Below are 14,235 nucleotides of genomic sequence, written 5' to 3' on the forward strand. Positions count from 1 at the left end.
TGGCTACCGACATCGCTGTTGATATCGCGTGCATCAGGTTTTCCCTCGCTTCTTTCTCCAACCCCCTCCCAAGGGCCTGGGGCATGGAATGCTGGTTCCAACCAGAAAGGGAAGCCGGAGGCAGCCGGCGCCGAGCGCCCGACCTGGCGTGTCTGGATGCACCTGTGGGGCGCAGGGGCCCCCCGGAGGCCGGAGCCTGCGGAGCCCGCTCAGCGTTGCCCGGAGGGCACTAGGCGGAGGCTTGGCGCCTCCTGACCCCCCGGAGCGCCCCGGGGCTATAGGCTGCGGCAGCGGCGGCGGCGGCGGCGGCGGGGCGGGGCGGGACGGAAGTTGGGCTGGGCTGGACGGGTGCAGGCGCAGCGGGCGTGGGCGGGGCTGGCGGCGCAGGGGTTAATGTCGGTCCCGCCCCGGCCGCGCTGACTCAGTTTCACCAGAAACTAGGGGGAAGAAGGTGGCAGATCCCCAGCGCACCCGGCAGCCGGCGGAAACCGCGGCTCAAGCCGGATCCTTGGCAGGCCCGGCCCCACCCCATTCACCTGCGCAGGTAACCGGGGCCCGGGAGCGCTAGGCGGAGAGGCCTTGGAGCATGCTTAGCCGTTTGTTCTGCGCTCCTGCGTGTGTCCGGGTACGTGAGCTCCTTAGCGGTTCATCCAAGTCACTAGAGTGTGTCCGGGAGGGTCGGCCGCGCGCCCCTTTCCACTCCGGGGTGCTCCCCTCCCCCCCACTTCCTCCCAGTCGGCCCGCCTCCCTCGAAGGCTCCCTGGCTGATCAGGTGTGTCTTCCCTGTCCCCACCCCTCCTCTCTCAGATCACAAGCACCATAGGATCCCAGAGGCCCGCACTGTGAAGGTGATCCCCCTGGGGAGGAGGGCGACGGCCCTGGGAGGACGATGGCCGGCGCCCGCCTCGCCCAAGCCCGTACCCCTGCGGTCGCCGTGTGGCTCCTGTGCGCGCTCGGTCTCCAGGGCACCGAGACCGGGTTGCCGCCTCCACCTCCTGGCCCTCCCGGGGCAGCCGCCTGCCTGGACCGCTTTACCACCGGGGTACCTGCCTTCGTACTGGACACCGAGGCGTCGGTCAGCAACGGGGCCACCTTCCTGGGCTCCCCGACCGTGCGCCGCGGCTGGGACTGCGTGCGCGCCTGCTGCACCACCCAGAGCTGCAACCTGGCGCTTGTGGAGCTGCAGCCGGACGGCGGCGAGGACGCCGTCAACGCCTGCTTCCTCATCAACTGCCTGTACGAGAAAAACTTCGTGTGCAAGTTCGCGCCCAGGGATGGCTTCATCAACTACCTCACGCGGGAGGTTTACCACTCCTACCGCGAGCTGCGGACCCAGGGCTTTGGAGGTGAGCAGGAGGATGCCGGGATGAATGGTGCTGGTTGGAGGTGGCGGGTAGTGGGAGGAGCGGGGGGTTGGGGGAGAGAGGATCAGAAAGAAGTTAGGGAAGAGTCAAATTCCACCCGACTCCTTCCAGGTAGGCAGTATGAACAGTAAACAAAGGAAAGGGGATATGAGTAGGGAAGGGAGACAGCCCAACGCCCAGGGCCCTGTGTGGTTTGGGGTGGGGGGGGCACATGATGACACAGCCAGACCACAGAGACTGCAGATCAAACCCAGGATGGGGGACTGGTGGTGTGGCTCAAGCAGTGAAGCTCCTGCTTCACAAGCACAAGGCCCCAAGTTCAAACACCAGCCCTACCAAAAATAAGAACAATAATAGGCACAAACCCAGGATGGGGTTGACCCCCAAGGAGAGGGGCAGTGTTGTGGGCACAGTCCTAGAGGCTCTGGATGGGGGGTGAGGAGAGTTGCTGGGTGAGTCAACCAGCTGGTATGTGTACCTGGTAGGTGAGGGATGTCAGCTGTCCAGACAGGTGCGCAGGTAGTGCACGTGAGCCAGGCAGGGCTCTCCCTGCTTGGATCTGGTAGCTGAGCTGTCTGCTCACTTTGTTTACTTCTAGGGATCAAGCCAAAGTGAGGGCTTCTAGTTCCTCCTAGGACCCAGCAGTCAGCTGGGATCAGGACCACTTAGAGCCTCGACCTCATTCTCTTTACCCCTCATTCTCTTTACCCGCCGTTCTGGCCTGGTGGGGCTCCAGGGTAGGAGTGGGTCACAAGAAAAAACCTCTGCCAGCACTCTAGAGTTTTCTGATTGCTGTGCCACACACCCATCCTGTCAGTCCTCAGGTCAGCAGTCTCTTAGGACACTATTGGTAGTCACCTGCTTTTTAAATTAGGAAACTCAGCCCCCTGTGTTAAATAATCTGCCCAGGATTAATGCCTATTATAAATGATAAACCTGAGACTCACCACAGAGGGAGCCTCCAAAAGGACCACCATTCTGGTAGAAACCTGGCAGTCCGACCCAAGACAGCCAGCAAATAACAGAAGCAAAGCATAAGGAGTCCAGGGGTCAGAGCTGGCTGGGGCTTTGGTGGTCTCAGGTTGTAAAGTAGAGAAGAGACTTTCCTCTCTGCCTTTTCCTGGGCTAGTACTTCTTCCAGACTAAGGGTCCTCTCTTGTCCCTAGCCTTCCAGTAGCTCTCTGGTGTCTCTGAGGAGAGGTGAGAATGGGATTCTAGAAAGTGGTGGATGCTGTCTGTGAGCTAGGCAGGGCCACAGGAGCCCTGCTGGGCCAGGGCTGGAGCCAGTTCTACAAGGAAACAGCAGGTAGTGTAGGTGGTGATGACTCTAATTGACTGCTTGTGCCCTTCCTGCCCTGACAGAATCCCCATGGGAGCCCCACTCCAGGCCAGACCCTGAGACTTTGGTCAGGGAGCTGAGCTAGATCAGGGCCACCTGGCCTTGGGTCCAGCCTGCCTCTTCTGGAAACCCCCAGAACTGGCCCATTTGGCACAAAATAGGGTGGAGTGGGGATTTCCTGGGGCATTTAAGGAGCTGGGTAGGACTTAGGCCACGTGTGAGCCCCAGGCCATTCTAGGCCATCTCAGGGTGCTCCAGTGCTTTTGGAAGTGGGGGAAGCTGTGTGTGTGTGCGTGCGTGCGTGTGTGTGTGTGTGTGTGTGTGTGTGTGTGTGTGTGTGTATCTGTTGGGGTCTACTCTCAGTCAAGTCTAGCAGATGAGGGTTGGGGAGAGCAGGCAAGGTTAGGTGGGTGGCCTTTCATTCTTGTGTTGGACAGAGAAATCCTACCCAGGTTGCTTTGTTCCCTTTTCTCAGCCTGTGGCCAGGCCAGTCTAGTCTAGATTCCTGCAGCTGGAGGCCAAGCACCTTGTTCCTCCTGTCCCCCAGTTCCTGCCCTCCCCCCTCCTTCCTATGGCAGAGTGGTTTAGGAGGTGGAGTTGGTTTCCCTGGAGATGTCCTGGCAGCCTGGGGAGGAGGCTGGTTTTATTGCCTTTCTAGCCCTTTGCTCTCCTGGGGGTAGGATGAAGGGTGTGGTAGGGCAGGGCATCTGCCCCTTGGTCCTGGAGCCTGGAGCTTAATGAGGACAGAGCTGGGGGGAGGGGGATCTTGATTGAGCCCCAGGTCTGATGCATCACCCTGTCCACCACTTGCACCTACGGGGCTGAATGAGGGGCTCACTGTCTGTATGCTAGGTAGACTGTTAAGTAGTCTGTCCACTTTCCCCCTTTCAATGCAAGGAGGGAGGAAGAGGCTCCTTCAAGCCTACTGCCCTTTGGCTCACCTCTCACGGTCCTCACCTGATCATCAGGCAAGACCCTGAGCCATGGTCACTTTCAGACAACTGCTTTCCATTCCTGCTTTCCGTGTCCTCCTTGCCCTAAATTCCTGGAATCCAGTTTCCATTTTCTCAGTTTTGGAGGTCCCTGTACCTTGTGCTATATTCCTCTATGAAACCTCACCTCTCCCATCCCTTTTGCTGTCCCAGGTGTCCTGTCCTGGTCTCATCTCTATGATCATCTTTTTTCTTTTTTTTTTTTTTTGGCAGTACTGGGATTTGAACTTGGGGCTTCATGTCTGCTAGGCAGGCACTCTACTACCAGCCCTTTTTTGTGTTGGATATTTTTGAGATAGGGTCTCATGACCTATTTGCCCAGGCTGGCTTTGAACCTTGATCCTCCTAGTCTCTCCTTCCTGAAGAGCTAGGATTACAGGCATGAGTGCTTGGTTTCTGTGAGCATCTTCATGAGTGGTTGTACTTTCTCTGCCTAATCAAAGAGGACTCCTGTGACTCAGCCTCCTTCCAGCTGTCCTTTACCTCTTTATCTTCTCTTGCTTTGTGTTCATTCTTATACTTGTTTTTGTTTTTGCTTTTGGTGGGACTGTGGTTTTAACCCCTGAGTAGCTAAGATTACAGGGGTGAGCCACCAGCACCCTGTGCATTCACTCTTACACTTGCCATAACTGTAGAGCCTCGTGGAAGACAATGGGGCCATATCTATGGAAGGCAGTAGGAATTCATTCATCTTGAGGCTCAATTTATCCATGTGTGCAACAGCTTACCAGTCACTTACTCACTGTAGCAGTTTTCTAACAGTGAAGACCTGGAAACAATCTTGGTGTCTATCAACAAATCCTCTAACTGAATACTGGGATGCTGTTTTAATGACAATAAACCCTAAGGTGGCATGGTATAGGGAAGAAGGAAGGAATGCCATGAATTCAAATGCCATGAAATGTCTCTTGATAATACACACACACACACACACACACACACACACACACACAAACTGGTAAAAGTGGATACTTTTGGGGGAAGGAACATGGTGATAAAAGAGAAGTGGGAACTACCCTTTTTGACTTTTTTTCTCAGTGTTAGGGATTGAACTCAGGACCATGCACTTTCTACGCAAGCATTCTTATCACTTGAACCGTGTTCCTGGTCCTTTCGATTTTACTTTTTCAGATAGAGTCTCCTGCTTTTGACCAGACTGACCTCAGACTGGGATCCTCCTACCTCTATCTCCTCAGTAGCTGGGATACAGACCACACCCTTTTTGAGATAGTCTTGCTAATTTTTTTTTTTTTTTTTTTTTTGCCTGGGCTGGTCTCAAATCATGATCCTTCTTTCTCTGCCTCCCAAGTAGCCTGGTATTCATTAATCTTTTGTCCCTTTCAGATTTTATATCATATATTTATTGCCTAGGCTAAAAAACAAAAAGCCCAAGATTATAAAAGCAACTGGAGTCACACCTGTAGGGCTGGGGGCATGGCTGCCTAGCCAAGCACAAGACCCTGAGTTCAAACCCCAGTACTGCTCCCCCCACCCAAAAAAGCAAAACAAAACTGCAGTTTGGTATTTTGGAAAGCTGTGGAGTCAGATAGGCCTGAGTTCAAATCCCAGCTCTGCTGTTTAGAAACTTAACCATGACCCTTCTTCTTGTCTGAAATGAGTGCAGGTGTGGCAGGCTGCTTATGAAGGTAAATGATAGCAAGAGCCCACAGACTTTTTCTATAAAGGTCGAAATAATAAATATTTTAGGCTTTGTGTGCCGTAGTCTCTGTCATGACTGTATTACTACTGTAACATCAGAGTGGGCACAGATACTATGTGAACACAGCACTGATGCTGTGGTGTTGTGTCCAACTTACAGACACAAATGGTTTTTTTTGGAGGGTTAGGGGTCAAGCCTAGCCGTCCAAAAGCTTTTTTTTTTTTTTTTTTTTTGGTGTAGTTTTTGTCTATCCACTTAATAATATGCCAGACGGTGGACTGAATTCACCCTGCAGACTGCAGGTATGGCCTCTGATGTCAATGACACAGGCAGAGTACTCACTGTAGTGCCTAGCACACACAGACGGCACCCAGCAGAGTGGAGGCTTTGTTAGTAAACACATGTCCTGGTTTGTCCCCAGCCCTGGTCTCTCCACAGTGATTACATCTGGCTCCCACTGCCCACTGGTTCCTTGCTTCAAATTCAGCTTCTTGTGAAGAACCCACATGTTCCCTGTAAACCCAGTTTCTCTTCTGCCCCTGCTCTGCCTCTTCCTCCCCAGTTCCCAGAGCCTCCCCTGAGAAGTGTGAGCACTGCCCCCCTGTGTGTCTCACATCCTCCTTTTTGTTCTCTTGGCTTCCCTGTGACTCAGACCCCTCCTGCTGTATCTGCCCTGAATCCCTGCCCTGGTCCACCAGCCAGCCTCTCACTGAATGGAAACCCTTCCAAACAGAAATGTAAACAGTTGTGCCCGGAACAGCAGCACTCTGGGCCTCTCCCTTAGGACTCCTGGACCTTGATCAGCATCTCGAGGTCAATGTCTGCTGTGCCCAGAGCCTCCAGGACTCTGCTCCACTGCTCATGGCCATTGTCTGTCTCCTTCCTGTACCACCAGTTATTTACTATTGAATGTCACTCCCGCTGGGTCCACACTCCCTTCTGGCCTGGCATCCAGGGTGCTTTGAGGTTTGTCCCAGCCTGGCTAGTCTCCTTACTGTGCACCAAACTAGCCTTGCAAATCCCTACATCCTTGATTTTATGTCCGTGTTTTCTACCGTCTACACATAGCAACACCCCACATTTTTCCCCAAACCAAATAAATAAAAATGACATAAAAATCTTCCTCCCTACTTCAGAAAGCTTTCCGTTCCTCCCTCGCTTGCCATGCGTGGTCTCTGCCTCCTTTGGCACCCTCTGCCTTCTTTGGCACCCTCTGCCTTGTCTTGGGCATATACTGCTTCTGCCCAGCTGGACTGTAATCCCCACCGGGCTCTGTATTCACTTCCAGGGCTCCAATTATAACTGCTACAAACTGGAAGCTTAGAACAACAGAACTTTATTCTGTTCCAGGGCTGGAAGCCAGAAATCCAATATCAAAGTGTCACCAGGAGGGCTGGAGGTGTGGCCCAAGTGGTAAAGGAATCTTGAAGTCCTGAGTTCAAACCTCAGCATTGCAAAGAAAAAAAAGTGCCACCAGGGGAAGATCCTTCTTCACCTCTTCCAACTTCTGGGGGCTCAAGGTGTCCCTTGGCTATGGCTCCAATCTCTGCCTTTCTTTTTCATTCTGTCTTCTGTTGTTATTTTGTTTGTTTTTGTTTTTTGAGACAGTCTTGCTATGTAGCCCCAGGCTGACTTTGGACTCCTTATCCTCTGCCTCAGCTTCCCATTTGCCAGGATTATAGTTGTATGCCACCATGCCTGGCTGTCTGTTCCTTGTATTTTATTTCATTTATTTTACTTTTTTCAGTGCTGGGGATGGAACCCAGGTCCTTGCACATTCTAGGCCAGTGCTCTACCACTGTGCTACATCCCCAGTCCTCTTCTGTTTCTTACAAGGACACTTGTCACTGGATTTAGGGCCTAACCACCTAATCCAGCATGTTCTGGAAATCCTTTACATAAACTCTGCAAAGACCCATTTCAAATAAGGTCACATTCATAGATTCCAGGGGGGTTCCGTGGATACATGTTTTGGGAGGGCCACCATTCTTCCCACTACAGGCAGGAATCCTGCTTTGTATCTATGTCTCTCACCTGATTCCTAACCCTCAGATGGAGGAAGCCTTAGCCATCAGGGTTCCCTGGGGACCCCTTGTAACTGGAGGCAGAGTCTGTGCAGGTGACAGAGATGCCCTTGTTTCCGTGGCCACTAACCCTGGGGCACCAAGGCCTCCTGCATTATTCCCTGGGGACACTGCTTAATGGTTCTGTCTAGATGGCTTCTCAGCATGATCTAGGCCACAGAGTGAGGGGTGATGAGTTTTAATCACATTTCCTTTTTTGGTTTTAAAAATTGTCATTTTTAAGTCATTAGCACAAGTATTTGCTTATAGAAAATAGAACAAGTTCACTCCTACACATGCACATGCACGCACACACACGCATACAAACTTTTTTCCTTGGTGAGATCAAATAGCACATGCTGTTCAGTAATTTGCTTCAGAAAGAGGATTTTACAGCATAAAAATGTCTTTTTTTTTTTTTTTTGGCAGTACTGGGGTTTGAACTCAGGGCCTATATCTTGATCCATTCTACCAGCCCTTTTTTTTTTTTTCTTGTATTGGGTATTTTTGAGATAGGGTTTCATAAACTGTTTGCCCATGGTAGCTTTGAACCACAGTCCTCCTGATCTCTGCCTCCTGAGTAGCTAGGATTACTGGCGTAAGCCATGGGTGCCTGGCTAAAAATGTCTTCATATACCACAGACATGATGTCTTTGAATAGAGAAAAAGGTGCTGGTGTTGTCATTAGCCCCTGTGTCCCAGGCAGGCTGCTGAGTCCCAGGTTGGCCTAGGTGTCATGCATATTGTCACCCCACACTTCCTCGGGAGAGCCTGGCCCATTCACTGAGGGTTGACTTGACCTTACCTTCCCCCAGGGTCCCAGATCCCCAGGTCCTGGGTGGGCATAGACTTGAAGGTACAACCACAGGAACCCCTGGTGCTGAAGGATGTGAACAACATAGACTGGCACCTACTGCAGGGTGACACAGACGTCAGGATAGAGGTGAGACACTGGGCTGGCTCCCTGACTCCTTATCCTCTCTGCCTACTGGGGACTGCTTCCCTGGGGCCATAGGCCAACCAGTGACTGCAGGTGGCTAGAAGGTGAGAGTGCATTTAATACCAAATCCCTGTGCTCTTCCCAGGGGGACGGCTGGGAGGACCTGGGGTACCCCAAGGGCATTGGGGGGTCTGGAGGAAGGTCGTTACATAAGCCTTATGGCCAGTCCTGTGTGTAGAGGAAAAATCCGGACCAGGTGGAGCTGTGGGGACTCAAGGAAGGCACCTACCTGTTCCAGATGACAGAGACTGGTCCAGACCAGCTAGAGAGCCCAGCCAACGTCACTATCACTGTGCTGTCCACCAAGCAAACAGAAGGTGAGGGAGGGGGTGGGCAGGAGGTGCCTGGAGCACTCCACGCCCACCCCACTCCAGTGATGGACCACACAGGCCCCTCACAAACTGTCTTTCCCCTAGACTATTGCCTTGCCTCCAGCAAGGTGGGCCGCTGCCGGGGCTCCTTCCCGCGCTGGTACTATGATCCTGCAGAGCAGATCTGCAAGAGGTTTATTTATGGAGGTTGCCTGGGCAACAAAAACAACTACCTTCGAGAAGAAGAGTGTATGCTGGCCTGCCGGGATGTGCAAGGTGGGCCGCACGTGACTTTCCCCGAAGGTGCGTGGTCTCTCTTCATGTCAGGGAGGTGGGCTATGGGAGTCCCCACTCCCCATCCTAGTCATGTCATCCCTGCTGGCGCCAGGCCATGCCTCCTCTCACTCACTCCTCTGTTCTCTTCCCCCAGGCCTCCCCAAGGAAAGGCACCATCCAGGTGGGCTGCTCTCCATTCCCTGTGTCCTCCAGCCCCTACCATGACCTTATCCCCCACCAACCTGCCTTTGCCCAGCCCCTGCCTCCCCTCAGCATGTAGGGACCACACCCGTCCCTTCCAACCCTGCAACTTCCTCTCAGGATCCATTCAGTTCACATGTAGGGAGTCTGGGGTGGTAGAGAGGGCTGGGTCAGTCGCAGACCTTTGGCACCTGCTCTGTGCCTGAGCTAACCTCATCCCCACCCAGTGTGCTCTGGCCGCTGCCATGCCACCCAGTTCCGCTGCACCGATGGCTGCTGCATTGACAGCTTCCTGGAGTGTGACGATACCCCAGACTGCCCTGATGGCTCCGACGAGGCCACCTGTGAGAAATGTGAGGCCCGAGGGATGAAGGAGGGGTGGGCAGCAGGTCCTGAAAGCCCTGCTCTGTGGCCCTGGGGAAACTGTTGAGCCCCAGCCTCTGATCTTTCATCTCTGCAGACACCAGTGGCTTTGATGAGCTCCAGAGCATCAATTTCCCCAGTGACAAAGGTGAGTTCCTCCCAGGTCCCCTGAGTCAGGGCAGATCCTGGTACTTGCCATCCCCACTTGTTCCACCTGGCAGAGCCTGAGGGAGTGGCTGGGCCAGGCCGTGGGCACCAACATCCAGGCTTCCTAACTCAGGTTGAGCAGCCTGTTCCCTGGCTGGCTTCTGGGCTGTCTACTCTGGCTATGTGTTTCCCAAGCATTCCTTACCACTTGTCTGAACACCATAACTTTAGCTGTACCCACCATACATCATTTAATCATATGTGTTGAAAGGAAATTTCAGCTAGCCGTGGTGGCTCACGCCTATAATCCTAGCTACTTGGGAGGTAGATATTGGAAGGATTGAGGTTTGAGGCCAGCCCAGGCAAACAGTGAGATTCCATCTCAACCAATAAACTGAATGTAGTGGTGCATACCTGTCATCATTCCAGCTACATGGGAAGCGTAAATAGGAGGATCAGGATCCAGACTGGTCTGGGCATAAAAGCAAAGTAAGACCCTATTCAGAAAATAAAGTGGCCAGGTACCAGTGGGTCATGCCTGTAATCCTGGCTTCTTGGGAGGCTGAGATAAAGAGGATCATGGTTTGAGGCTTAATCTGGGCCAATAATTCAAGAGACCCCATCTCCAAAATAACCAGACCAGCTGGGCTCAGGTCTGTAATCCTAGCTACTCAGGAGGCAGAAATCAGGAGGATCGAGGTTCAAAGCCAACCCAGGCAAATAGTTCAAGAGACCCTATCTCAAAAAAACAAAACAGGGCTGGTGAAGTGGCTCAAGTGATAGAGCACCTGCCTGGCAAGGGTGAGGCCCTGAGTTCAAACTCTAGTACCACCAAAAAATAAAAAAATTAACCAGACCAAAGTGGACTGAAAATATGGACTGGTAGAGTGCCTGCCTAGCAAGCACGAGGGCCTGAGTTCAAACCCCAGCACTGGGGAGAAAATCATGTTACTACCATAAATGGGAAGCCACTATGACTTGCCACAAGTTGAAAATAATGATAAAAATAAATATAATTTTAAAATGTGAATAAATTTTAGCTGGATATTTTGCCTGTCAAGGCTCAGACCCTAAGGCCCATAATCCTCTTTGTTAAAAATGTAAACTCTGAGCTGGGCGCCTGTGGCTCACACCTGTAATCCTAGCTACTCAGGAGGCAGAGATCAGGAAGATTGAGGTTCAAAGACAGCCCAGGGAAATAGTTTAAGAGACCCCATCTCAAAAAAAAAACTTTACAAAAACAGGGCTGCTGGAGTGGCTCAAGGCTCTGAGTTCAAGCACCAGTACTGTAAAAAAAAAAAACAAAAAACTGTAAATTACCAAACCCAGTGTGGTGGCACATACTTGTAATCCTAACCCTTGGGAGGCTGAGGCAGGAGGATCAAAAGTTTGAAATCAGCCTGGGCTTCATAGTGAATAAAAGAAACCATCCAGTGGTGGAAAGTAGAGACCTTGAGTCCATGGAAGATACTGTCCAGAATTTGTCTTCCTTGCCTCTGATAACACTGCAGGAGGGCCAGGTGTTTCCGGAGCCTGGGAACCTGCCACTGAGCCATAGTAGCCCTGAGCATCAGCTAGCATGGGAGGTGGTAGGCAGCAGCCACAAGGGGCTTAGAGGGTGATGGCAGGGAGGCCCCAGTGGACTCATTGCCCCTTTGCCTGATCTCTAACCCCCAGGGCACTGTGTGGACCTGCCAGACACAGGACTCTGCCAGGAAAGCATCCCTCGCTGGTATTACAACCCCTTCAGTGAACGCTGCGCCCGCTTTACCTATGGTGGTTGCTACGGCAACAAGAACAACTTTGAAGAGGAGGAGCAGTGTCTTGAGTCTTGTCATGGCATCTCTAGTAAGCTTGGGGGCTTTGAGGGGAGAGTAGGTCACCCCTCTGTCCTGAATGCCTGATGTGGCAGTAGCAGAGGATGACAGAGAGGACCAGGACACTGGAGCAGCTGAGTCTCCTGGCCCTTGGTGCTAACTGGTCTCTCTCCCTGTCACTCTGCAGAGAAGGATGTGTTTGGACTGAGGAGGGAGAGCCCCATTCCCAATGTAGGTAAGCCCTGGTTTGCCCTGCCACCAAGATGGATGTATAGCACCTGCTCAGGGAATCAGCTCTGTATAATTAGTTGTGGCCACCTATACATGTCAAGAAGGATTCTAAGGTCACCCATAGGGACAGAGTGCCGCCATCAAATAGCGAGGCTCGCCATGGGCAAGGGAGGGAAGTACAGTATAGTGCAGCTTGGTACTGAGATCCAGAGCCCTCTCTGAATTGGGTACCCATGGGCTTGATGTCCCTTCTGCAGAGTGAGGGTGGGCTTGGGAGCCTCACATTCTACCGCTTCTTCCCCCAGGCTCTGTGGAGGTGGCCATTGCTGCACTCCTGGTCACCTGCATCGTGGTGGTGATAGCCATCCTGGGTTACTGCTTCTTCAAGAACCAGAGAAAGAGCTTCCACAGACACCACCCACCACCCACCCCAGCCAGCTCCACTGTCTCCACCGCTGAAGACACGGAGCACCTCGTCTACAACCACACAACACGACCCCTCTGATCTTGGGGTTCCTGCCAGCTCTCACTTGGCCCTGCTTCCTGCTTGTCAAGACAGAGGCCAGAACTGGAAAGACTTTGGTACCAGACTCTTTCTGCCTCAGAAGCCAGAGCTCCAGCCCTCTTGGTGGAGTCTCAGCTGAGTTCAGGACACTTGTGCCTGAGATGACTTAAGGGTCTGGGGCAGCAGAAAACCCAGGAGTACTGTTTGTAGAAGGACCACCTGCCTAGAGTTCAGAGGAAGTAGGAATTCTGTGTCCTTTCAAAGCTACCTGTCTCTGCGCCCCATGACTCTGGGGAGGGACCCGGGGTAGTGTCCAAAACTGGAGGCCTGAACCTCAGCTTTCAAAGTTGCCCTTCTGCTCTGCACAGTCCAGTGCTGAGAGAAAAGACTTCCCTGTGTAGTTTATGCTGTAAAGAATTGCTTCTTCAGGGATGGGGTCCCTGGGGCCTGGGGTTCCAGCCCCAGCACCACAAAAATATTAAAACTAAATAAAAATACAATGGTTTGTTTTGTGAGGGAGGGGTGTCTTCTGTCACTCCCCTCTCCTCCTCTTTCCTCCTTTTCCCTCCCCTCCACTCCTCTCCCCTTCTCCCCTCTCCCTCTCTGTGCTGGGGATGGAGCCCAGGTGTTAGGCAAGTGCTCAGGCTTACCTCAGCTCATCTCTAACCACAGCCCTGTTCTGTGCTCTTTCTGCCTCTGTTCTGACGTTCAGGAGAAGAAGGACAAGGTTGCTGGGGGGGAGATGGGACCTCCCAGTCCAACCGGTTCGGGCTTTGGCCACCCTGTTCAGCAGGTTTTCCCATCTCTCCCGAAACTGCCCGGGCCCCTGGGGTGGGGAGAAGTGCCAAGTTTGACCATCAGAGGGGAGCGGTGAGACCTGAGAGTAGGGATTAGGAGGTTGAGTTGCTTCTGATTGAGCCTATCGCCAGGCCTGCTCAGCCCTAATCTCCTGTGAAGTTGGAGGCTGGGGAGAGGGTGTGCAGACTTGGACTTAGCTCTCAACCTCACCTGATCACACCCAAGTCACCAGCTGCCTCCCTACACACCTGTCTCTGGCTTCTTTACAGGAATGCAACCCCTCCCCTGCCTTTGAGCTCCTGCCCAGCAAGCCTTAAGTTGAAGCCCACACTCTTCCCCACCCCAATTTGTTCAAGACATCTGGTGGTGTCAAAAAAAATCACACGTCTAATTCATTCATTTATTCACTTAATTATATGCAACTCCTAAGTCTAGGCACTGCAAGTCAGAAATTTGGAATTGTCAGAATAAGCTCTCAGTGTGGCTGAGCACATGGCCCTGTAATGAAGGTCTTATTGACCTCATTTTACTAGCAGGAAAGTGAGTTTCCAAGGGAGCTGGTGTGGGAGGGAGAATGCATGCAAATCCCAACTGCAGCTCCAGTCTACTCTTCCAGAAGAGGCCAGGGCTGCATGTAAGCAAAGTGTGAAGGAAATGAACTTGCACACGTGAAGTCCTAAGGGTACAGCTCCAGAACCTCCATAGCTGTGCACACCTCTGAGGAAGCACCCAGATCAGGGAAGGGAACCTTCCTGCACCCGGGGAAAGGCTGCCTTTTGATGGCAGCGCCTCCGTACTTGTCCCTGCTGTGCCTCCGTGGTTGTCCCTGCTGTGCTGTCTGCCCGGGTCACCTCCCCTTTTTCATCCTTCAGTCTAAGCTCACACCCCTCCCCCACCACTTGCCCAGGTGGCTGGCACTTCCTGCAGGACCCTGAGTCCAGCACACCCCTTTTCTATTTATGTATCTGTCTTCCTGCTGGTTGTGAACTCCTGGGACCACAAATGACATCTTAGTCATCTCTGGGACTCCAACACCTGCTCGTTCTGTGACCTCAGTTAATGGTAGTTACTATGTGGAGGTTGAGTAGATGGCAGGGGTGGGGCTCACTCTCTTTGTTCCAGCTCATAGAGTGCTGGGTGTTCCCTCTTAAACCCCCACTCTCCCAGC

At 52.7% G+C, this 14,235-nt stretch overlaps 1 protein-coding gene across 3 annotated transcripts; it reads left to right on the forward strand.

The window, feature by feature from the left end:
• Positions 1–383: 383 nt before the first annotated feature.
• On the forward strand, positions 384–12,784 carry Spint1 (serine peptidase inhibitor, Kunitz type 1). Of its 3 annotated transcripts, none has more exons than XM_020176020.2 (11): positions 384–625; positions 808–1,346; positions 8,234–8,361; positions 8,597–8,735; positions 8,835–9,005; positions 9,160–9,186; positions 9,434–9,559; positions 9,667–9,717; positions 11,394–11,564; positions 11,721–11,768; positions 12,070–12,784. In XM_020176020.2, the coding sequence occupies exons 2-11, from the start codon at positions 890–892 to the stop codon at positions 12,267–12,269; spliced, it is 1,518 nt and encodes a 505-aa protein (XP_020031609.1). In that variant the 5' UTR covers positions 384–625; positions 808–889; the 3' UTR covers positions 12,270–12,784. The 3 variants fall into 3 exon arrangements, with proteins under 3 accessions (XP_020031609.1, XP_073921787.1, XP_073921788.1); XM_074065686.1 differs by having other exon boundaries at positions 390–625; positions 8,835–9,032; XM_074065687.1 differs by having other exon boundaries at positions 396–544; positions 8,835–9,032.
• Positions 12,785–14,235: the final 1,451 nt, after the last annotated feature.

Source organism: Castor canadensis, chromosome 2 (assembly GCF_047511655.1).
Source record: "Castor canadensis chromosome 2, mCasCan1.hap1v2, whole genome shotgun sequence".
In the NCBI taxonomy this organism is placed as follows: domain Eukaryota; kingdom Metazoa; phylum Chordata; class Mammalia; order Rodentia; family Castoridae; genus Castor; species Castor canadensis.

Excerpts from the sequence above, each read along its gene's own strand:
- Spint1 (XM_074065686.1), top strand. The coding sequence starts at position 890 with ATGGCCGGCGCCCGCCTCGCCCAAGCCCGTACCCCTGCGGTCGCCGTG. Across the intron at positions 8,362-8,596 it reads ACACAGACGTCAGGATAGAG|AGGAAAAATCCGGACCAGGT; the intron begins GTGAGACACTGG and ends TCCTGTGTGTAG. Across the intron at positions 11,769-12,069 it reads GAGCCCCATTCCCAATGTAG|GCTCTGTGGAGGTGGCCATT; the intron begins GTAAGCCCTGGT and ends TTCTTCCCCCAG.